Source organism: Pogona vitticeps, chromosome 5 (assembly GCF_051106095.1).
Source record: "Pogona vitticeps strain Pit_001003342236 chromosome 5, PviZW2.1, whole genome shotgun sequence".
Lineage (NCBI taxonomy): Eukaryota > Metazoa > Chordata > Lepidosauria > Squamata > Agamidae > Pogona > Pogona vitticeps.
Genome location: NC_135787.1, coordinates 165937943 through 165962209, shown reverse-complemented (window position 1 = coordinate 165962209; position 24267 = coordinate 165937943). Strand labels below are relative to the sequence as shown.

Sequence of the window (24267 nt, the reverse complement as noted above, 5' to 3'; positions counted from 1 at the left end):
CTCAGTCTGGGGTTTGTGTGCAGCCCTCAAACCTCTGAAAGTTGCCCACACCTGGGTTAAAATCTAATTGTTAGTCCCAATTAGATTACTGAATCAATGGCACCTATGTAGGTGCTGACACAACAAGCACCATTCATTCAACGAGCCATCTTCAGTTGCTATTAACAATTCAATTTAGCTTACTGATATTTAAACTTCTCTAAAGAACACAGAAAAAGCTGGATAAAACCAGAGCATCACAAGCTGAACACTTGCACAGCCATCTGTCAAAGACTGCAAAGAGGAACAATGCTGTTGTTTAGTCATTTAGTCGTGCCCGACTCTTCGTGACCCCATAGACCAGAGCACGCCAGGCCAACCTGTCTTCTACTGCCTCCTGGAGCTGGGCCAAATTCATTCTGGTGGCTTCGATGATATTGTCCAACCATCTCATCCTCTGTCGTCCCCTTCTCCTCTTGCCCTCACACTTTCCCAACATCAGGGTCTTTTCCAGAGAGTCTTCTCTTCTCATGAGATGGCCAAAGTATTGGAGCCTCAGCTTCAGAATCTGTCCTTCCAGTGAGTTCCAGAGAGGAACAAAGCAGTGGCTAAATCTCTGACATGATTTTTCACTCACACTCACACTGTCAGTTGTTCCAAATCACAATTGTGGTGTGGACCAAATGAACAAACAGCCATGCCAGAGTTCACACCTGTCCTCTGGCTACTCTTCGTGTCCTTAAGACTGAAACAATTTGGAGATGCTGGCTCATGTATAATCAGCAACATCTAGGCTTTCCACCACCAAAGTTCACATGAAGATTTGGATGGTAAGGCGTCCAAATCGAATAAGTGTGAATCAATTGTTGCCTTCTGTGTTATGTGCTTTCAAGTCAGAACCAACATTTAGAGACCCTATAGGTCTTTTAAGGTGTGAAATTTAAGGAGTGGTTTTACCAGTGCTACCACCACCACCCCAGTGGGTTTCCTTGGCCAAGCAGAGATTTAAACCAAAGTCTCCTGAGTTCAGGTCTGTCACTCTATCCACTACACCAATGGTTTCCAGCCTTGGGCAACCTAAGTGTTCTTTCCCCAGAAACCCCAGGCAATACAGCTGGTGAGGAAGGCTTCTAGGAATTAAAGTCCCAGAACACCTGGATTACCAAAGCCTGGGAATTACTGGTTTAATAGATTATTAACAAGTGCAATAAGAATCTCCAGAGGAATCACTACATTCATCTGTTGCACCAAAAACGAGACAAAGAGTCTTGTGGCACCTTAAAAGACTGGCAGATACTGTACCTGGTTAGCTTTTGTGGGCTACAGTTCACATATATTAATACCAAGAAGAATTTAGTGAATGGCCACTTTTGATAACATCATCATCACTGCCTGGACACTGTGCAAGTCATTTTCACCTAAGCTCAATTTATTTACCCTACACACAGTCATTTGATGAAATGGATTGCTGCTTACATTAATTTGAGTGCACAGCATGGAAACTAATGAAAGGAGAGACTCAACTCCTAGAATTTTTCAGACAGCATTCTGAGTGTTACCATCCAATTTGGGGAGCCGCAGTCCAAAAATATAACTTCTCCAAGCTCTGTATAAATACATTGTTCAAAGGCACATGACCATTGCTTTTGCCCAACAAATTTACCATTTTGTGGCAGACAGTGGTGGCCTAGAGCAACGTGGGTAGAAGGTAAGCTCTGGATCCCTTGGTGGATCTCTGTCTAACTTGCAATAGCTCAGCAAGGATTTCAGACTCCCAACATTTGAACAACTAGAGCAGCAACACTTTCATCTTTTTCATGATGTGGAAGGGGTTGTATGTGAAAACAGACTTTGTTGAGCAGGGAACACAAAACACCCAGCCTTCTCGATGCTTTCATAAGTCCACACACCTGCCATGTTTCTGAGAGAACAGCACAGCTGGCTACCTTTGGTCAAACCATGAAAGGAGGTGCAGAAAAACCACAGAAAACTGCAGAAAGCGGAAACTACCCGGGTTGGGGGGTTGGGAACACAATCACAAAAACGTTGCAGCACCTTAAAGATTAACGGCTATATTTTAATATGAGCTTTCATGGACAAGCCCACTTCTTTTGGGGAGTGCAATGAGGTAGGTATGGGATGGAAGGAAGGACAAAATTAGGAGACAATAATTAGGTTTCTGATAACAGTTGAAATGGAAAAACTAAGAGGCAAAATGGAGAATTCTAGAGCTTGAAAAAGTTACTCTTTTACTCCTTTAGATAACAACCTCCAGAATCCCCCAGCTAGCATGCTAATGGGAAAGGGGGAGGCTTGACTTAGTGCAAAATGGTAGCTGGGGAATTCTGAGAGTTGTAGACCAAATAAAACTCATTAACAGTGGTTCCCAGTCTTGGGTACACAGATGTTATCAGACTGCAACTCCCAGAAGCCTCCACCACTAGCTGTGCTGGCAGGATTTCTGGAAGTTGTAGTCTAAGAACATCTGGGGATCCACAGTTAGGAACCACTGTGACTAGAGGATTCTAGGTGTTGCAATTCAAACTAGTACCTTTTCTAAGTTCTGCTCTTCACAGGGCTCACTCAACCCCAAGTTTTCAAAATAAAAGCAGAATCCATCAAATTAAAGCAAAAAAAATGGCTGAACTACAAAGAAGTCCCAGCCTGCAGGAGGCATGGTGCGGATCCCAGATCAGAAAAATCTTCATGGTCAAGGAGTCCAAGCCACTGTCCTGCAGAGGCTAATCTCCTACATATGATCCAAAGTCAACAACGAAGCCAGTCCTGCAACAGCATCAATCAAAAGTCACTCTCCTCGACCCACACAATCCTGGTCTGCTCCTGGAAGATGTGAGCCCGCACCACCTTCACCAGCTCCTCTGCACTAGACCAGGCCGGATGGTCCACCAAGGCCCATGAGCAGGGCAAAGCATGGAGAGACCCCTCTGCTCTTCGGCATTGCTTCAGCACCTCAGAATCATGCAGCCTGGACTTTCCAAGTAAACTCCTAGAAGGAAAGCACAGAGGAGGAAAGAAAATGCATCATCATCAGTATATTCCTCAGGATGCTATGAATTATGTAGTAGCAGAGATGGGCTAAGTCAGGCATGTTAGTTTAAGCATTCTGAAGTCTAATGGTCTGATCCCAGGAACTGATAGAATGCCAAGGAAATGTTATGCATTTGCCCTGTCTGGTGCACTAGTGCGATATCGCAAATGTAGGATGTACTTCTATTGCTAGCAGAAATGATCCAGATTTCCCCCTGAAGGCCCAAGCACAGTCAACAGCTCAGGACAGAGGCTGTGAGTGTCTTTTAGGCATTCCTTCAGTGAAACTTAGCAGCCTGTGTCATGTTGGGGGGGACTGTAGTTCAGCTGCAAAACGCCTGCCCCATAAGCAGAAAGCCCTAATTTCAATGCCATACTTCTCTAGACAGGGAAAGAACTCCTGTCAGAGCCCAAAGTGTCACTGCAACTCAGTCAGGAGCTAGATGGCCCAGTATCGCCAATATAAATCAATTTCCTCTCTTCATGCTTTTTAAATCCAGAGCATGGGAAAGTTCTGGGAGCTGTGTTCCAAATAGGGTACTTTCGCAAGCTCTGTTTCTAAAATGGCAGATTACAAAAATGTCTACAACACCTTTCCTTGCAGAGAATGAATGGTGTGTTCTAAGGCCCAGGGTTAATTTGTGCAGCACGCCAGCTGGGTCTTACTATCCTTCTTTAGTGGGAATCTTGTAACATAAGGGCCCCCTAGGCCATTTTACAGTCCACACACAAACACACACACAATCCTCCCTCCCCCAAAAACGCTGTTAAGAAAGGAGAACTGCACCTCGAAGAATAAAAATAATTCTTTTCAACAAGATATAATCTATCCATACTGTTTTAAGGTGTTTAAAAAAAAAACACTAACAAAACTGGAAGTGCATATTTTGGCTTTGGTTTTTTTCCCCCCTCCCATGGGGGGCAGTGCAACACCCAGCAAATCCTGAGCACAGGCTTCCAGATCCCACAGCTTGTCCACCCTTGTTCTAACACAGAACTAGTGACCATTGACGTCTCTTCCCAGCCCAACTCTATCATAGACATGACTTTAAAATGCTGGCGACTGCACCCAGGTACTGGCACATGGACACTGACTCCCCCAAGCAGTCTCAGACAGAGACGGGAGGTGATACCATTGGGCAGAGTGGGAGAGCCACTTTGGACAGCAGATATGGGATGTCACCAAAACAGGCACCGTTGCATTTGTCTCCGTACTGTCACTGCCAGGGCTTGAAAGAGGCAAATCTTTGCCTCATGTGTCAAAGTAGCATGGCTAGCTTTGAGTACCCAGGATGGGGAGAACCACTTGCTCTTCTGCCCTGGCACCAAATTGGAAACCTAACCATGTGTGTCTGAACCGACATACAGTACATATCAGATTAACGGATGGGAGGATATTATGGTGTAGAGCCCGGTGCCATTACTTGAGCATCAATGGCATCCACAAAGGTATTGGCTTTAAACCTACAGCCACTTGCATGGGTGTAAGTCCCACGGAAACAACGTGGGTCTTACATCTGAGACAACTTGGTTAGTTGCACTATAAAACACCTTGTTATAACAACCTGTCTTATTCACAGGGAATTTTCCTCTCTTGAAACTAGTACAATCAAGAGCCGATATGAGAGAAAAACAGAGCTTCACACAGGCCTCTATAAACTCCCCTCTCCCCTCACGCCCATGTTACCGCATGACACTCTGGAGATGATTAGCTTTTCCCATCCACCCCATAACTTGTGTCAGTCTTGAGAAGGTCTCCTCATACCTCACTGCCTTGATGTTCTTCTCAGTGACCTCGATGTGGATAACAATGGGGTATATTTCATGTTTAATTAGATCCCTCACCACCTGGACCTCCAGCTCTAGCAGGCAGTGTTTATTCTGAAAGGCAACCCAACAGATTTACCGATTTAAATGGAAAAGAAATAACCTGGGCCTGACAAGTTATATTAAATCAAACCCCCACATGGTGAAATATCATTGCTTTTCCAATAGCAATTCCATTAAAAGATGGGATTTACAAGCAGCCTTGCAAGGAAAAAGAGAGAATTGAAGGGCATGGCCATCCAATATATAATGGACTGGACATGGGAGGAGGAGCCCATAGCTACCTTCAGGGCTATGGGTCTTCTGGGCAAGACAAGTGATCTAGCCCATGGACCTACATAGGCTATCATCTTACAGTTCTTTCTTCAGAGAAAGGAAGACTAAACCAATCAAAATGCCTAGGGATTGTTTGTACAGATACAAACACAGACAAGCAAACTGTGCTAATAGAATCTAATAATCAAAGCCCGGAAAAGCATTGATTATTACACTCCCTGATCTAAGAGGCACCGTAACAGAGTTTAGCACGTTTTAAATATTCTCTTTGCCAAGGGTCACAAAGGTAATATCGCAACAAAAGTGAGCTTTAATCCATTTTGGGGTCCTTCCTTACAGAATACACAGCACAGCACTTCATTCATCCCTGCCTTTCAGAACTGGACTTGTCTGGCTCCCCTCCTCACCTTTCCAATAGTCTCCTGGATAGCATGGATCCTCTCATAAGCCATCTGGCTTCCAGAGATTCTATCAGCATTCATACCGTTCTTGGAGGAGGCAGAGGAGAGCCTTTGTTCAGCAAGGACATCTATGAATGAAAAGAACAAGAACAACCACAAAAAGTGAGCTTGAAGACTTTGGGAAAGAAAATGCCCATAAGCCTGAGTTATGAGCAACAAAGCAATTCCAAATCCTGGGTGGAAAAAGGCAGCTTTGACCTCCAGTACATATGCTTTATCAAAAGTAAAACCTAGTGAATTGAATGACATTTGCTTTCTGTTACAAAGCAGAAAATGCAGCCCAGGGCTGAAATCCAATGAACCAATCTACCCGTCAGTGAGACCAACTGAACACACTTGGGTTTACTACTGAGTAAACCTGAAAAGGACTCAGCTGTACATTATGCAAATCACAAAGTATTTATTATCCCTTGTCATCTTCCTTTTTTGCCCAACCTCTCTTCTTGTTTTTGTGTTGTTTCCTTTGATCTTTGCAAAGTAAGAAAAAGGAAGCCTATATGAAGAAAGGTAAGAGTAGAAGAAGCATTGAGACAAGGCCATCAAGGCAGGTATGAGAGGAGCAACTCTCCAAATGTGCTCAATTACATCTCCCATCATCTCTAGCCACTGGCTAAGTTGTCTGTGTGTTAGGGTGCTGTAGTCCAACAGATATGGGGGGGGGGCATCCAGTTAGGGAAAGCAATCTTTACTCAGAATAAATTTCTTGTACCTTTATTGTCCACATACAATTACATGCATCATGGCAGGACAACTTTAAGGCTTCCCCTTATCCCCTGAGAGAGCCCAGGCCAGGACAATGATCCAGAAATCAATGCACTGTATTCGCAAAAACCCCACAACAATCACTGCATTGCCATGTGATCCTCTCCTATGAACAAGTCTTCTTCCCCACAGTCATAAATGTGAATGGGTTTGGGTTATATTTTTTCTACTTAAATGCAGATGTTCAGAACTTCTGCACCAGACTGAGATCTCTGCAGTCTTGCATAACTCAGATGGAGTAGTACAAATGCCTTTCTTTCTCCTTCTTCAAGACTGAGAAGGAAGATGATGATGATGATGACTGATCAGACAGAAAGAGAATACACAGAAGCTTCCTGTTGCAAAAATCCAAGATTGTACAGCAGAGATCCATTTCCACAGGGAGTCCAAAAGTGAACATCCTGTCACATCCAGTTCCAGGAAAGAGAAAGGACACCCTTTTCTCCCCAACTCTGCCACCTTGGGCCTGGCGACTCTCAGCTTACCAGCTGGGCACAAGTAGAAATCCTGATGCGAAGAAGGGAGCTCCAGAAGGTTTCTGATGATCCATGGTGCTAAGCAGCCAGGTGAGAGCACAACAGGGCGACGGGTCTGCACCACCAAAGGGCGTACTGGACTGTAGGGTTTAACAACACCATCTGCGTATAGAAGGCAATGAACTATGGTAACCAATAAGGGTAAAAGTAGGATTGGGTGCATCTTCAATACATGGGAAAATAACTACAGTACATTTGTAATGTCCAGAATCAATGTATCCTCTAACTTTCAGCTCCACCTCTCTCTCATGGGACTTTGCTCCCGCATGGACACATGACTTTGTTACTGCGTGTGCACACACAACTCTGGCCCATCACAACCAGAACCTAAAGCAATCACTGCGCAGAGGGGGAAGACAGCTGTGCAGAGGGAAGCAGAGGCGCGTGCGCACATACACACATCCAGCTTAGAGGGAACCTTGCCTAGAATCCTATTCCTGGTTTATGCTTGTGTGAGAGTTTTGGTGACAAATTCCTGGGCATATGCTGAGTTAGGCATGTGACCAGCAACACAACTAACACCTCATTTTTGAGCAACAATCTGCTATTGAGCCCTATTCAATTTCATTTACACAAGTGTAAACTGGCAATAGAATTCTGCACAAAAGCTTCATTAACTAGGTAGGAATCAGCAACTTTTCAGAGGCCAAGGCAGAATCCACCATGGGCCACATCAACAGGAAAAGTATGACCAATCTGAAAAAGGACACACCCGTTTCAAGGTTCTGAAGCACCACTTCAATTTGTTGCAGTGATCTTCGTTCAGAATATTTGGGGGGGGGGAGACCAGGGGCCCTGCATCCCACTTTATAACAAAGTCACAGCTTCTGGAGACTTGCAGGCAGAGAAAATGATATGAAGACTTAAGGGTTGCAAAAATGGTCCTGGGGGGGTTGCATTCTATCGAGGGCCACCAACCTGGCTGCCCCTTTACTAAGGCAATGAGATGCGCAGACCACCGACCTCTCCACTTCCTTATCACTTGAAAATTTACCCAGCCCTATCCTGGCTCATGCGTTTTGACAAAACAGTATTCATTAATAAAGAATCTTACGATACCTTAAAGCGAGAACAATATCATGTGGCCTTTCTAGATGCGGCTGGACTGCAACTCCAATCATTCTTGCTGTTGGTTATATTGGCTACAGGTGATAGGAGCTGCAGTCCAACAAAATTTAAAGGGCTGCATACTATTATAAAAAGTGAGCAACTGATCACAGCATGTATTTTCTCCTTCAGGATAGGATCTGGTACCCTGAGATCCTCATCATTATCTGTGCTTACAAGACTTTCTCTGCAGTAGTGCTGGGAAATTTTATATATCAAAGAGAAATCCCACGGTGCCAAATTATTGGGCAGGCACCACATTCCAACATAATCTAATTCTGAGAGCCTCATCAGGGGCTCTCCTTCATCTGCTTTTCCTGCCGTCTGAAGCAAGGCAGACAATTACCAAGGATAGGGGCTTTCTGGTGGAAAAAAACTCAGCTCTGGAATGATTTGCCCATACAGCCTGACCCAGCGCTCACTCTGATGGCATTCTGGCATCAAGCCCATTTCTTTTTATTATCCCAGCTTCTTAAAACTTGTGTTGATCTGCTCTATTTCTGGCTCAGATATTATTTTATACATATATATTGGCCCAAATCCCATTAGTTACACCTGCCAATATTTATTTTTTATATATTTTTTTATCTTGCCCATTTAGTGGTAGAGCTACTACTCAGGGCAGGAAACAAAATCAGGATAACACGAACAACCGCAATAACACCCACATAATCGATAAATGTGAGGCATAATGACAAAAGATAAAATACCAAGTATAGACCTAAAATATTTAAAATATTAAATATAATAAAGCCAGCAAAACAGGGCTGGTACATAAATGAGTTGGGGGGGGGGAACCATCGATCGGCAAGATTACTCTGGAGTAAGGCCAAAGAAGGCTTGTGAAGAAAGCCAGGTCTTAACTTGTATCCTGAAACCAAGGAGGGAAGGGGCTAATCGTACCTCAGATGGGAGCAAGTTCCAATGTGATGGAATAATTATCGAGAAGGAGCAGTTTTTGAGGGGCAGATTTTTGGGCCTCCCTCAAGGTCACTACCCACAACCTCCTAGTGTATGAGGTAGAGGTGGGATGGGCAGCCATTTTGAGGGACAAGTGCTCAGACAGGTAGCAAAGCCCTAAATTGTTAAGGGCTTTAAATGTCAACATAAGCACTTTGAATTTGGCCCAGAAGCATAAAGGCAGGCAGCGCAGACACGCCTAGGCATGTGAACTATGATCAAATTGTGATGTTCCAGAAACCAGCCTGGCTGCTGCGTTCTGCACTGGCTGCAGCTTCTGAACCACCTTCAGAGGCAGCCCAACATGGAGAGCATTGCAATAGTCTGTTCTCAAGATTACAAGTGCATGGACCAGTGTTGTTAGGGAGGTCCCGTCAAGACAGGGGCAAAGGTGTATGATCTGCCTCAGGTGGTAAAAAGTAGATCAGGCCACAGCTGAGACCTGATTTTCCATTGAGAGAGGTGGGTCTAGAAGCACACCCAGATTTGCACCTGATCCTTCAGGGGGAGAATGATCCCATCAAGTCCAGGTAAATGGTCTTGGCCAGGAGTTCCCAACAACAACAGGACTTCCATCTTGTCAGGATTCAACTTCAACCTGTCAGCCCTTGTCCAGTCCATGACAGCAGCCAGACAGCACCACAGGGTCTGCATAGCTTCCTAGCCTTCTCCTAGCTTGTCTGAGGGCCTGCAGCTCTGCAGTAAATCACAGAGAAGACCAGACCCTTTATATGGAGAGAACATTTAGGATCAATGAGTCAACTGCCCAGGTCGCCACAGTATTCCATTCAGCAAGCTGAGCTTTGACACTCACACCAACCAGCTCATCCAGAAACTCACCCAAGGCATTTTGGAAACCAACAAGATCCAATAATCTGCATGGGCAGACCATCTGATCGGTCCTCCTCTCCACAGTGTAAATTTCATTGGTGGGTTGTTAACACAGGCATTTGTGGTTGCACGCCAAATTGTGAGACTTGATGCACCACAACAAATGGCCACAGCAACTACTTAATTTGCTGAAATTTGCCAGAAAAAAATTAGACCATAAAAATTCAACAGGAGTTTGGCTGTCATTCTACAAATCTTACAGATTCTATTATTTATGTGCTGATTTTCTAAATCTGCTGGGTTTTTAAGTTCCTTTTTTATATATACAGCATTCCTTCTGCCAGGTTTTTAACATTTCATTGTCAGCTGCTATAGTAATGCACAGGGTTTCCATCTTAATAAATTACAGTGTACATAAATAATAGAAATCTCATGAATACTGAAAAGACATACTACTCTAATATACAGAATATACTCCAGGGCAGTAGAACTGTCCCCTGGGAGTTACTTGTGTGGAATGGCAGTATTATGTTACGAGCAAGCTTCTTTCTATACATGCAGGCACATGTAGACATGGGGTTGGGAGGGGTGCCATTCACCTAGGAAAAGATCCAGTTGAAGGCCTTCACTCTGCCCTCCATGTTGTTTTTGTTTCACCAGGCGAAGCTGATCCAAGGCCCGTTTTTTTAGCTGAAGGAAACCAAGAAAAAATATTGGGGGTTGGGGAGGGAGACAGAGAGAACAGAGAATGCATCACTCAGATGCCTATAAAATGACAGCTACATGTTTATTACTGGAAGTTAAATAGACATTGTCTTGAGATACAACTCCCCAGGCGAACTGGGGCATATCAACAGTTACAAATTCTCCTCTCTCCAATATCCTTTGAGAAACACCTCGGGAAAACAATGAGAGACATCACTTTACATTGCCAGTAACAAGATGCTACCTCTAAGAAAATGCTGTGCTGGCACAGAAAATAGCCACCGCTGCTGAGATATCATGCAGAGATGCTATTCCTGTCCCCCAGTTATTCTTCTTATACCCAGTCAGAACAAGACATCAACTGTCTGGCTCCTGCATTGTCTAAGTTCCATTCCATTGTCAAAGCAGCTTTCCCCATCTCACTGACCTCCAGATGTGCTGGAGTACAACTCCCACTGACCCCATGAGCAACACATCTGGAGGGTGGAAGTTGCAGAAGGCTTCTTTAAATAAACCCAAGTAAATACTGATGTCAGAGAACCAATCCTCTAATTCCTCTTAGGTCCATAATGTGTTTACAAGGGAGGAGACCTAGATTAGGGAAAGGTCCCCCATTCAGATTTAGTGGTGGTGAGGTTTCCTTACCCAAGATCAGTGTTTGTTTATTTTTAAAAAATGTCAGCACTAAAATCCTCTCATTGGAAGTGTATCTAGAACATATATACCCTGTACCCCCCTCAACTATCTGAGGGGGCTTGAACATACAACATGTTCCTCAACAATCCCAGATTTTTCCAAATTTGTTACAGAACAGTTTAGAGAAAAGCATTTTGTACACACCAAAAGAGATGCTCTTCTTGCTATTATATCACACAGTTCTGGGGGGGGGGGGGGACCTTGTTGCTAGAATTAACCACACCGAAATCTGGCTCTTCATCCATGAAGCACAGGCTGGCGTGCATTACAACGTATTTACCTTGTTCTGTAAGGTAGACTTGTCTAAGAGCTAACATGGCCTAATGGCATCTGCTGATCACTGTGTCTGAAGTGAAACTGAACCCGTTCCTCTCTGCTCCAAGCCAGACACGGGTCAGTTCTTTCTTCCAGGACTACCCTGGGACTTTACAGATTGCCCAAGGATATACAGGCTGGCTCTTCTCCCAGGAGGAATAGTGTGGAATCAAACTCTTGACCTCTGGCCCCACAGCCAGAGATTGAATTCGCCGAGCCAAACAACAATCCACTAAAAGGTCTGATAGACCAGTAAGACCAAGAAAAAAGAAATATACATATCAGCAAAAACAATAAATCTCATCCAAGCTAAATGTTGCCCCAGTCAGAGTTATGGACAAAATACTTTTTTTTTTGGAGTACCAGCATTCCCCAGGGAGCATTCTACTGCCCATGAAGTTGGGGGATTCTGGGATTTCTAGTCCAAAAATGTAATTATTTCCAAGCTCTAACCTCAAACCCAAAGTACAACTCTCTAAATACAGATCTGTAGATCACTCCTCTCCAGTCTCTCACCTCTGGCTCACCTTAGTCCTGCTACCTTTCTGCCGTGTTGCTGTCTGGATTTTCAAGAGTTGCTGAGCCCTGAAATGAAGACAGAAATTAGAAACCTGGTCAATGGTTAATGGAAAAGAGACAGTGTGCTGTTGACAGGCACACTGGGGCACTCACAGGTACAGCTACCTGCCATTTATAGGGTCTTTATATTGATCACAACCTATTCAGACTTCTTTCATCCTTACTAGAGCTTGGAAAAGTCACTTTTTGGGACCTACAATTAATTCTCCGGATCTCCTTTCCTGGGCTTCTCCTATCAACTGTACATTCAGTAAACTTTAGAAAAGTCATTTGTATGACTCACTGAACATCATGGCCAGTAAAAGAAAAGTAACCCTTTCAATTTTCTGGAAGTCAGGAACTGGTGGCATGCCAGATGTTTGGGGACTTCAACTCTCACTCGTTTACAAGGAAAAAAAACACTCCCTTTGTTTTCTAAACAGTGAACAATATGTTACAGCACTGTCTTTGAAGGAGAGAGTGGCAGGGGAATACCTTTTGAAAAGATGGAGCCTATCGTCTAGTTTTTTTATACCTAGTTACAGTGGGGGGGGGAGTTTACTTCATTTCTTTTTGTAAACTGGCCCCTGGTTAGATCTCAACAGCCTCTTTGGTCTAGCAAAATGTGCTGCAAATCACTAATTTAAATTACTAAGGGCCAAAGCCATGACTTTTATGTCCAAACTACTTACTTTCACTCTCTTCCAACTATTTTACAACTGGGTTGATTCCTCTAGTACAACTGGATGGGAATCTGTAAAAGCTGGACCAGGGACTGTGGTGGCCCTTCTGGTATTGCTGGGCTTCCATTCTTATCAGGTACACCCAGGTGAACCAATGGTGGGATGAAGAGGAGTTCAACTCCAGCAATGTCTGCCATTTGCTCCATGCCTCTCCTCCATCCCTATTTTATGGAATGATCATCTCACTCATCACCAATGAGTCATACAGGACCAACCCATTCCATTTGTAGATTACAACTCCCAGAATCTTTCCATGCTGGCCAGAAAGCCCTGATAGCAATACTTCAAAAAAGGAACTTTTCTAAATTCTAGTAAGGCCAATGAAGAGACTTTGACCTATGAAGACCAGTTCTTTGAACTCAGGGACTGCCAACTCCTGTCTTATCCATTGGGCAGCACTGTCAATTCTCTACAGTTCTCAAAGCATTTACATCACAGTAGCTACGCATCTCTCTCCACTTGCTCTCCATCCCTCTCAAAACTGCCACCAATTTCCCTCTCCACTGCCTTAACCCAGCAGTGGCTGCCCAGCACTTACATTTATTTATTCAGAAATGGATAATCAGCCTTCTCTCAAAATCCAATAGAAACACAATTGAAGCACAGGACAAAATAAAACTCAATTAGCACTCTAAACCCCAAGTCCATCTAATATTAATCCAGTAAATTACATGAATATTACAAAATGGACTTTAAAACCCTGTTTAAATAAGAATGTATTGCGAAAACTACTCAAAACCTGCAGATGAGACACCAGCAAAATCCTCTGTGGGCAGAGTGCTTCATAAGGCCCTGACGCATCCTCCAGCTGTTTGCATTTCTTAAATACATAGCATTAAACAAAGCCTTTATTTCGGAAATTAACTAAAGGAGGAGGTGTCCTTTGCAATCCTCCCCCCCCCAAAAAAAATCTGTTCCGTTTTCCTACAGCAACCCTGTTATCCCGGAAATGTATTGCTCTATGGCAGGGCTGGGGAAACTCTTGCCTTTCAGATGTTTTGGACTACATTTCCCATAGTCCCTTACCACTGACCCTGCTGGCTAAGATTTCCAAGAATTGATTTCCAACACATCTGGAAGGCTTAAGGTTCCATCCCTGGCTCTGCAGCTTGAAAACTCACACAACCCAAACGCTACAATTGCCCAAACCAAAGCGGGGGATAAGGGCAGGAATAATTAAGAAATTAACTTTGTTCTTTCGTTTTGTGTCCAAATTATGCAAGTCTACAAATTAACAACCTTCATGCCAAGCTAGCCATTGCACTAAGGTCCCTCCTTAAGGAAATACAGTGAACTATTCTCTCTTTGTCACAAAGGTTGGAAAATAACTTTCTCTTTGAGGAGGGTACTAAATGTCCAAACAAGGTAACTTCCCCAAACATAGCTTCTTCAACAAACAGACCAAAACACAAGAATGGTGTCTTCTGCCCATGTGGCCCATCACCTGCTATAATTTGGCACTGTACCCTCGTCCAAGTCCTTCAGGGTGAAGGGGTCTACTCGGGCACAATACCATTCCAGCCGCCCATTGTGCAAGGTGTCAGTGACATGTAGAACCTCCCGGCACTTCACACACAGGGCATTAGGGTCCGTAAGCTCCAGGAGATTCAGGTTGGCCTTCACATAAAATGAGTCACCGGGAACCTTCCGGCCAGCATCGAGAGCATCTTTGAGAGGCTGGTATCCTAACAAAGAGAAGAGCAGGCAAGTTACGAAGAGACCCGCTGGATCAGGTCTGAAGTCCACCAAACAGAACATCCTGTCTTCCACCCTCCCAAGTTCACCTCAGAAGCCCACAAACAGGAGATAAGGGCAACCCCCCCCCTTAACGCTATCTGAAATGTTGCCAAACACAGGTGCTCAACTTAGGACTATATCAGTGGCTGTGAAAATGCCTTTTCAAGGTGAGGCTGCCCTCCTTACCGGCCAAAGGCAAAGGCTCTCCTTAGTGCAGTCCTTCTAATACCTTTTAATCCCATTGTGCTTCAACTTCACGTGTTTAGTTATGCTTTCATATGATCCTTTTTTCTCTCTCCCTTCCCCTGCACGTTATTCTTGTTTTGAGCCTCTTTTAGTCCCATGAAATACAGAATACATACGGTATCAAATAAATAAATTAAATCATGGCTAACAGCTACTAAGAGACATGAAGGGATGACATACTATGTGAAATGCTCTATTTCATGAAGGACAGTTATTCACCCTCTGCATAATTAACCACAGCTCAGGGAATAAAACCCATAGAAAGTTTCACAATGCAAGAGATCCCAAAATCCTGCCAAGCCATTTATGGATCACTTGGGATTTCCTCCTGCATCAAAAAAGCAAATATGACTTAATGGGACATGGATGTTTGGTTCCCAGTATTTGCTCTGCCCAGAGGGTGGAAGGGAGGTGCTGTGCCTTGCTTTCCATTGATAAGGCAGCAAGATGGTAGCAACCACTCCAAGAATAGGACCCAAAGCTTGAGGATTACGACATGACTATGGGAGGGATCAAATAGGTATTTACCCTATTGTTTCTGCCATATTGCTCACCATTGATATACACATCTTTTTCTGGCAACATTATCACTAATCACAAGTAGATCTAATCCTCTGGCATGAATACGGGAGACATTTTCTTCAGCCAGCGTGACTTGTGCTTTATGAAGTGTTTCTATGCACATTATTTTGTCTTTGTTTTGACTTGTGTGATCACTGATATCAGTCTTAGGACCATGTTTGGGTGCATCCAGATGACATCCCTGATAATGCAGAGTGGGGCACGGTACCGACCTTGGGTTCTTTTAAGGAGAAAGGTAGGATAAAATATTTTAAATAAATAAATTAAATAAATAAATACGGGAGCAAATGCTACTCTTTTTGCCTGCTTGCATTAATCGCATTAAAAAATTCTCCTGGTTGAGCACTATAGCACTAAACTGAATGCTATAGCACTAAACTGATACAGCACTAATTCAAAGTCTTACTATGTCTTGTCAGTTCAACACTATTTGGATTGCTAGATATAGAATTAGAAGAAGAGATTTGAACAGTGGCAAAAGAGGTGGGTAAAAGGGCGGCGGAAATGGCAGAGAAGAGTAAGGAAAAAGAGAATTGTGACACGTGTGTGGATATAGTAGGACCCCCATATCCACTGGATCAGTATCCGCTGTTTCACTTATCTGCAATCTGAAAATATTAAAAATATTTTAAAAAGCTAAAAATACATATTTTCATGATATATTTACCAGAACTGGCCAGTAGAGGGAGGTAGAGTAGATGTTATGTATCCTTGTTGTTGAAGAATACATAGCATGGCCTCTGCCTCCCTCCAGTGGCCAGTTCTGATAATACATGGTGAAAACACTTTTCTGGATTTTTTATTTTACCATGCTAGGTATTGTGTTCACTATTATCCATGGGTCTCAGCATCTTCTGCAAGGCTTGGAACCAATCCCCTGTGGATACCGTGGTCCTACTGTACTTGAAATACACCTTTCTGTGATAATGAAACATTGCTATATAAACTGTGGCAGGAATTTAAGTGCCAAGGTGCTGTATGGAGAAGTGCACATCAAGCTGGGACAAACTTCTGTGTGCCAGGAACCAATTCTCCACAGCAACCTTCCCCAGCTGGGGCTTCTCCAAAATGCATTGGAGGACAACTCCCACTGCCTCCAGCTTGGCTCTCCTGGCTGTGTGAAGCAGGCTGTAGCCAACAGATCTGAAGGTATGAAGCTGGGAAAGACGAATGGCCAAAGATAATGTTTTTGAGAGGACCTCCGAAGTGGGAATTTCTTAGCAAATCTTTGGCATCAAAGCAAAGCAAAGTGTGCTGCTTATATATCACCCCATAGCACTTTCAGCACTCTCTCTGTGGTTTACAAGTCTGCAGGCTACACACTGAGCTGGGCACTCATTTTACTGACCTTAGAAGGACAGAAGGCTGAATGAACCTTAAGCCAGCTAACTGCGACTGAACCCCAAGCTGTGAGCACAGTTTGGCTGCAGTACAGCTGTTTAACAACAGTGCCATGAGGCTCCCTCCATCAAGAGGGAAAAACATAGTAGTATTCACAGCACTACACTGAAGCAACTCCCTCTGATACTGAGAAATCTTATGCAGTCTCATCTCTGGATTCTGAGAGTTTATCCTGTCTCTATAGGGACTAGTAACTTAGTGTTCATTTGTTTTGTTTTTTAATACTTCAATGAAATTTGAAAGGTATGGAATTCTAGGCCAAATATTGTTCCGTATTTCTAAATCGCCATCACAGATGTGCAGAATACATATAGCCTTGGCTGTCCAGATGAATTAAGCATAAAAAGCCACATGTATCATGTACTGTTAAAGCACCTTACCTCTCATATCAGGCAGAAAAAGGAGAGCAGATGGGTCATCCCAGTGCAATAGACTTAGGTAAGCTACTTCGCGTGTGCAGTTCTCCAAGGAGAGAACCTCTCCATTTAGCTGAGTCCCCCTAAGCTACCAGAGAAACACACATGGAAAGGAGATGCATGGATCAAGCATCGTTAGCATCAGACTAATATTTTTGGACAAAAAAAGCTGCATTTTCTACCTCTCTATCCAACTCCTCAGTAATCTTAATACAAGACGACAAAGGAAAAAGGCTAATGAATGCATGCTTTAAAGCAGGTCTCTGCAAGCTGCTGCTGGATTTTTAAATCTTTTTTGGAAACAAAGTGGGACACCTGGGGCCTCTTATACAGAGGACACTTCCAGGGCTAAGAAAATAGGCTCCTTAATTTCGACCCACTCGCTTTAAACAGGATTATCCCCACACATATGTCAACTCTGAGATACATGATCCAACCCAGAATGAGAGCAGGCTTGCCTATGCAAGCTATACAAGTACATAGTGGCCAAGTAAGCATGGGTTGATGTGGAAGCCATAACCTCTGTTAGGGTTTTCCTATTACAGCCCTTATAGTTACTGGCAAATATGATGTTTCAGTTGCTGCAGTCAAATAAGACAACCCCTTAATACGTTGTGCAAGCTTGTGATGGAGAAACTGAAATCCCAGGTTCAAATCTTGCCTCTGCTGTGAACTCACCACAGCGCCCTAAGCAACTTTCTCTTTCAGTTTCCTATCTGAAAAATGGGGAGAACGTAACCCTTCACCTCAACACTGGGCCTACTACGAAGCAAGATGAGGTAGCCTCCCTGGGCAGCCAATGTTGGGCAACCCTGAAGGGTTACTGCTGCATGCAGTAGGTGACCTCGTCCTCTTCACCCCTTAAGCTGCCTTCTCCTCGTGAGCAGAAAATGCCACCAGCGCTGAATTAAGATTCAACTGCCATTCTGGTCAGTTTTTGTACAATGAATGCAGGAGAAGTTACGTTGTTTGATTCAGAGAGGAATGTGTTCGGGTTGACCTTGCTTGACCTGTTTTAGAGGGCTGCAATAAGGCCTACATGTAAATATATATTAAGTACTTTATGGAAATAGGAAGGTCCTGTTATATCAGGCCAGATTATTTGTGTATCAGTATTGTTCAAACCAAGTGGCTTCTCACCATCTTTATGCTCCCAGACATTGAATCTGGTATTTTTTCTGCATACAAAATGTATGGCCTACAACTGAGTTACAGTCCTTTCTAGAAGCCTTTGAATATCTGAAAAACCTATATAAAATGCTACCTATTACGAGTATAGCCTTTATACCAACTGAATTATATTCTTGGAATGAAAAAGTCTGCAATTAAGGCAGCAAAAAAACAACATACCTACGCAATTCAACCCTACGCAACTGTGCCCCTCCCATGGATCAAACTACAGGTCAGGACAAAGACCTGTAATTAATTACTTATGACTACACTCCTTTTTCAGGAGAAAGGTAGGATAACTATATATATGTTAGCCAAGTTGGTCCACCATAGGAAAACATGGGTACAAAATCATTGGGTAATATAATCTCTAGTAGGACCAACTGAAGTACTACAAAAATGTACTGTAGTCTGTTCTCTGGATCTTCAGAAAACTCTTCATCTGGGTAGAGGGAACAAAAATAAGTCTGTCTGGTCAGTTTTTTTAACTTTCCCGTTCCTTCCTCCATTCTTTCCTTTTTTTTTCTTTTTTTAACTATACTGTCTGATTAAGAGTTTGGAGGTGATGTCAGCGCTTGAAAAAAAAATGCAATTTTGGATGAAAACTCCCAGAATCCCTACAGCTAATCTGGCCAAGATATTTGGAGTTCAAGGGGGGGAAAAATCTCTGAGTTCTGAATGGTCTTAATAAAGATGGATATACAACTCAGCCATTAAGCATCACTTTGTTATTGCTGTTATGTGCTGTCACATTGACCTGATGAACTAATGACTTCAAAGGAGGAGCGCAACCAAGTGATTGATTGTTGCAGTTATTCCCATTCCTTGTCAAGTCCTTCTGGCTCAAAAGTTAACAGGAATTCCACCCATTTGTCTCATACCTCTAGCAGCCGGCATCCCTCTCGGAGTCCTGCACTCTCAGCTTCTGAGCCCGGCCTCACCCACTGGACATAAATCCCAGTCCTGTTTCCTCCAAGGATGGAGATGTCTCCAGACAGTCCTCTGCATTGGGGTACTGGGATGATCAAGGGGGAAGTGGCAGACAAATGCACCACAACAGATCTAGTGGGGAAGAAAGCCAGGAGTGAAATTTCAAGCATATGCAAAGAAACCAGCGTGCTCTGCCCTGTCTGGAAAGATACTATGAGAACTCTACAAACCACCAGACTTTGGGAAATCTATTTTTCTGCTGAAACATCAATACTAACCCAGGGATTCTGGGAGTTATAGACCAAAGAAATAACTTTTCTAAATTCTAGGGAAGCAGAAGCACATTTCTCTTCCCATCACAGATCAATTCAAGGTCAGATGGATCTAGTACAGCCCTAGTTTCACATCTCTTCTTGGTCATAAAGCTCACTAGATGATTTTGGGCTGATCATTCTCTTTCAACCTAAGCTATCTGTCAGGGTCACAGAGAAACAAGATATTTTCTATGATTTACACATAGGCTTAGAGCAAAAAAAAAGGTCTTTTTTGGATGTGTGTGTTTAGTCGTTTAGTCGTATCCGACTCTTCATGACCCCATGGACCAGAGCACACCAGGCTCTCCTATCTTCCACTGCCTCCTGGAGTTGTGTCAAATTCATGTTGGTTGCTTCAATGACACTGTCCAATCATCTCATCCTCTGTAATCCCCTTCTCTTGCCCTCACACTTTCCTAAAATCAAGGTCTTTTCCAAGGAGTCTTCTCTTCTCATGAGATGGCCAAAGGATTGGAGCCTCAGCTTCAGGATCTGTCTTTCCAGTGAGCACTCAGGGTTGATTTGATGACAATCCCCTAAATTTCCAAGTCAGAATGAGTTGTAGCCCAAAAAGGAACTTTTCTAGGCACTGGCCAGATGTCATAAGCAGAGTTTTTACCCTGATTGAGCACTCAGATGCATCCCTGTTTCACTGGTCCATCAAGCCTACAGATGATCGGTCTCCAGGACTGTGAGCATAATCTATTTATACCAAAGATCCTTTATCAGCTGGAATGTGGCCAAGCACTGAACATGGCATCTTTAGCATACAAAGCATCTCCTGCTGTACCCCATCCTGGTACTTTCCAGATGACTTTGGGCTACAACCATCATCTCAACACTCCAGCTGCTGGGATGGCAAGGGTTGTAACGCAGCATGTCTGAGAAATGTCAGGAGGGAGAAGGCTGCACAGTTCCACCTAAATCTTCTAAAGCAGGGGTAATGTTCCATTCTTATGATTGCTTAGAGATGTTTTATTTGTCTTTTGATTGTCTTGATTTTATTTTCCTTTCAATTAAAAGTGCTCTGGGGGAAAATACATACACACAGAGACACACAACTCTGTGGGAAACTTCCGCTTAAAGGTTGTAGCTGCATTCTGTTCCAGTGACGTGCATACACTCCTGGCAGGAAGCGGCAGCAACCAGCAGGCAGGGTAACCCCTTATTCTGCCCTTTCACTTAGAGGTAGAGCACAAGATCAAAGGGTGAGTTCAGCCAATCCTAGTTGTGATCAGAATACTGTACTCACAATCAAGACACAATGTCCCACATAAGGTCCCAAAATGAAAGAACATAGCAGTCATGTTCCTCCACCATCCAATGGAGGAAAACAACATCTTCATCAACTGGGCAACCTTACATGTTAGTGTCCTGACATGCAAGGAAAGGCAAGGGGATTGGAGGAGGAGGAGTTACAGTGTAGATCCCAGGAGCAGGTGAATACAGGTCTTGGGAAAAGACGACATATAACCATGAGCACAGGCCACACAGAGTCACTGACAGGGGGTGCCCTATTTTCGAGCATGTTTACGTTCAGAGAGCTTCCCCTACAGATCGTTGGAAGTGGGAGAAGAAAAAGCAAACAGACCTCCTGGCAAACTCTTGCCGATCAGAAATGTCAAGTAAGCAGTTTTCTGACTTTGTCCTGGTGTGCGCACTGCTGGAAGAGGAAGGGGATTGGAGAGAAGACACTGTGGTGGTGACGCTTCCTGGTAGAAAAAAGGTAGAGAACAAGTTATCACAGATATCTAAAGATAATTCGGGACAAGCTCAAACTACAAGGCCTTTTCCCACAGGCAACCCCTGCATTCGTTACTTCAGTTAAGCAGATGGATATCAATCTTGTAGACCAGTCTGGTCCCCACAACTGTGCTGGATTACAATTCCCATCATCCAGAGCCACTGGCCAGACTGGCTAGGAATAAAAGAAAATGAAGTGCAACACATATGGAGACCACCTGGTTTGGGAGCCTTTATCTCTGAACCATCACTCATGTCTTCCAACTGAGATTTTTGGGAGGAGGAATTACTTTATAGTTAAACAGTTTTGTCTTGCTTGTCAGTTCAAGCCATTTTGCTTGACTGTGCCACGACTGCTTACAGAATACAGCTCCTGTGCAACAGAAACACAGCTTGAAAATCTCACTTTTTTGGATACCACTTCAGACAATCCTAAATATGCCAATCTCATATTACTTCTGAAGCTAAAGAGGGGAGGCTTGGTCAGTGTTTGGAGGGGAGGCCACCAGAGAATACCAAGGATTTCTAAATAAGGCTAGGAATGAATCCAGCCTGAAACCCTGGGCAGCCACTGCTGCCAGAGTCGTCGTCGTCGTCGTCATCATCATCATCATCATCATCATCATCATCATCATCATCATCATCATCATCATCATCATCATCATCATCATGTTGACTTATACTTGAGCACTCTTTGGGTGATTTATAACATAATTATGCAAGCAACACTTTGCCCGCCCACCCCAAGAAGATGGGTGCTCATTTTACTGACCTCTGAAGGATGGAAAGCAGAGTCAATCTTGAGCCAACTGTCTAAAGCCACTGGTACTGAACTCATGAGCAGAGAGGCTTGACTGCAGCACTGCAGTTTAACCACTGTTCCATGGGGCTCTAATACTAGCCCAGTGGTCAGAAATAGCTTCCTATGTCCCTAGGAGTTCTGGTTGAAAACCCTAATGTTCCCAAATTCTGCAAGAATTTGTTTATAAGCTCCAGAGAAGGATGTCTTCGGCATCACTTCCCCTGGATTCTGGTAATACCTGGGCTGGATTATAAGAATTCTCCAGACAAGAGGCAGCAGGAGAAACCTGATCCGGCTTCTGATATGCATTGAATAGGCTCTGAGCAAATATTCTTCCCACTCTTTAGCATCTGAATGCAGAAATCAGACAGCCTTTGCACAGAAGCTGGTTCTGTCAGGTAGATGAGCAGGCAGAAAATGCCACAAATCTAGCCAGGCCCAAGATACACAACAGGACATGCCCTGGAGATTTACAGCCCGTCACCTAGATCCGATAAGGGCCTCAGGTCGGAGCATTCATCAATTCCGGTTCCCACTCCTCTGAAACTGAATCGAATTGTCAAATAAAAATTCTCTATAAATTAAACACACCAAGCCAGAATCGAAGGGGAAGAACACATCCATGCATGCATGCATGAGGCTGGCTGAGCCCCTGGAGGCACTCCTTGAGCTGATAGGAGAAGTGTGGGGCAAGGGTGCCCCCTTCTGGGAGAACAGTGATATAGCTGACTGGGAAGTTCCTCCTTTCTCCCCAACCCTCTCAAACCACTTTCAAGAAGAAACTCTGTACAGTAATAGAAAACCACAAGGGACAATACCTGTGAAGTCCTCCAAGCTGCCCAAGGACCCATAAGACCAACTAAAGGCACAAAGGAAACAAAGAAGGATAGGTGTTAATTTGGATTCTTACATGTATTGTTTCTATCTCAACCTCTCTCTCTTCATATAATGTTCTTTCAAAAACGAACAAAAATGATTACATCTCCATCCCTCCATTTCTTCAACAAATTCAGTGCATTTTCTCTAACAGGTAAACATATTTATTCATTTATGAAATTTCTATACTACCTGACTTAGTGAAAAGCCACTAACTACTCTGTGCAGTTTACATAAGAAACATAAAAATACAGAAATATCAATCAACCAACCAGCCATCCCCACTCCACAACACATACAACATAAGAATGCAAAAAAGCAAAAAAGTGTGCTGCTTATATACCGCCCCATAATGCTGAAAGCACTCTCTGGGTGGTTTACAAGTTAATTATGCAGGCTACACATTGCCCCCCTCCGCCCCTGCTCCCAGCGAGCTGGGTACTCATTTTACCAACCTCCAAAGGAAAGAAGGCTGAATCAACCCTGAGCCAGATACCTGAGAATGAACCCCGGGTTGTGAGCACTGTTTTGGCTGCAGTACAGCAGTTTAACCACTGCACCAAATTGGCAAACCACACTGCAATATGAAACAACAGCATATAAATCATGGGGGAGTATGTTGACAAAAGCCTCTCTATACAGCTCTGCCTTCACCGATTTCCTGAAGGATTGGAGAGAGGCAGCCTGGCATACCTCCAGGGGAAGACCGTCCTACAGGGATGGGGCCACCACCAAAAAGGACCACTTTGTATTAGACATTTTTCTTGCCTCTTTCAGTGTGGCCTGGGAGGAATTCTTTGAGATAGACACTCTTGACAGACATCAGAATCCCAAACAGTTAAGGGCTTTGTATGTCAACACCAACATATATCTTGTTTGATTATCATATATAACATAGTGCATAAACTCCCTTTCAGGCTTCATGCATTCCTCAGCACCAGATATACTACTTGACCAATGCAGCAGCAAAGTGGTAGGACTGGGATGACCCAGAGCAACACACTCTCTCTCAGGCTGACCTACCTCATAGGGTTGTTGAGAGGGTTTAGTGATGAAGAGAAGAACCATGTACATTATCATGAATTAATAACCATAAAGGTAGGATATACATTTATTTTACTCATTTAAATAAATTTATTTATTATTTTAAATAGTTATGTCCTGCCTTTCTCCTAAAAAGGATCCAATATGGCTCACAGGATTAAAAAAGAAACAATAAAGCTAAAAACAATAAATTATTACAATA

The 24267-nt window shown here is 43.5% G+C and overlaps 1 protein-coding gene across 4 annotated transcripts in view; it reads right to left on the bottom strand.

Moving 5' to 3' along the window:
- Positions 1-2035: 2035 nt before the first annotated feature.
- Positions 2036-24267, bottom strand: part of CARD10 (caspase recruitment domain family member 10) — a 57243-nt gene continuing 35011 nt past the window's right edge. For 3 of the 4 annotated variants that reach the window (XM_020787761.3, XM_073000084.2, XM_020787760.3), the window contains exons 12-22: positions 22964-23004; positions 21192-21312; positions 19238-19418; positions 17151-17274; positions 14249-14489; positions 12031-12088; positions 10387-10477; positions 6839-6991; positions 5538-5659; positions 4793-4908; positions 2036-2986 (exon numbers count right to left, since the gene is read on the bottom strand). In XM_020787761.3, the coding sequence (XP_020643420.3) occupies positions 2779-2986; positions 4793-4908; positions 5538-5659; positions 6839-6991; positions 10387-10477; positions 12031-12088; positions 14249-14489; positions 17151-17274; positions 19238-19418; positions 21192-21312; positions 22964-23004 (1456 nt within the window). In that variant the 3' untranslated portion in view covers positions 2036-2778. Of the gene's footprint in view, positions 2987-4792; positions 4909-5537; positions 5660-6838; positions 6992-9851; positions 9976-10386; positions 10478-12030; positions 12089-14248; positions 14490-17150; positions 17275-19237; positions 19419-21191; positions 21313-22963; positions 23005-24267 lie in introns of those variants that run through there. The other variant, XM_073000085.2, reaches the window with a different exon arrangement.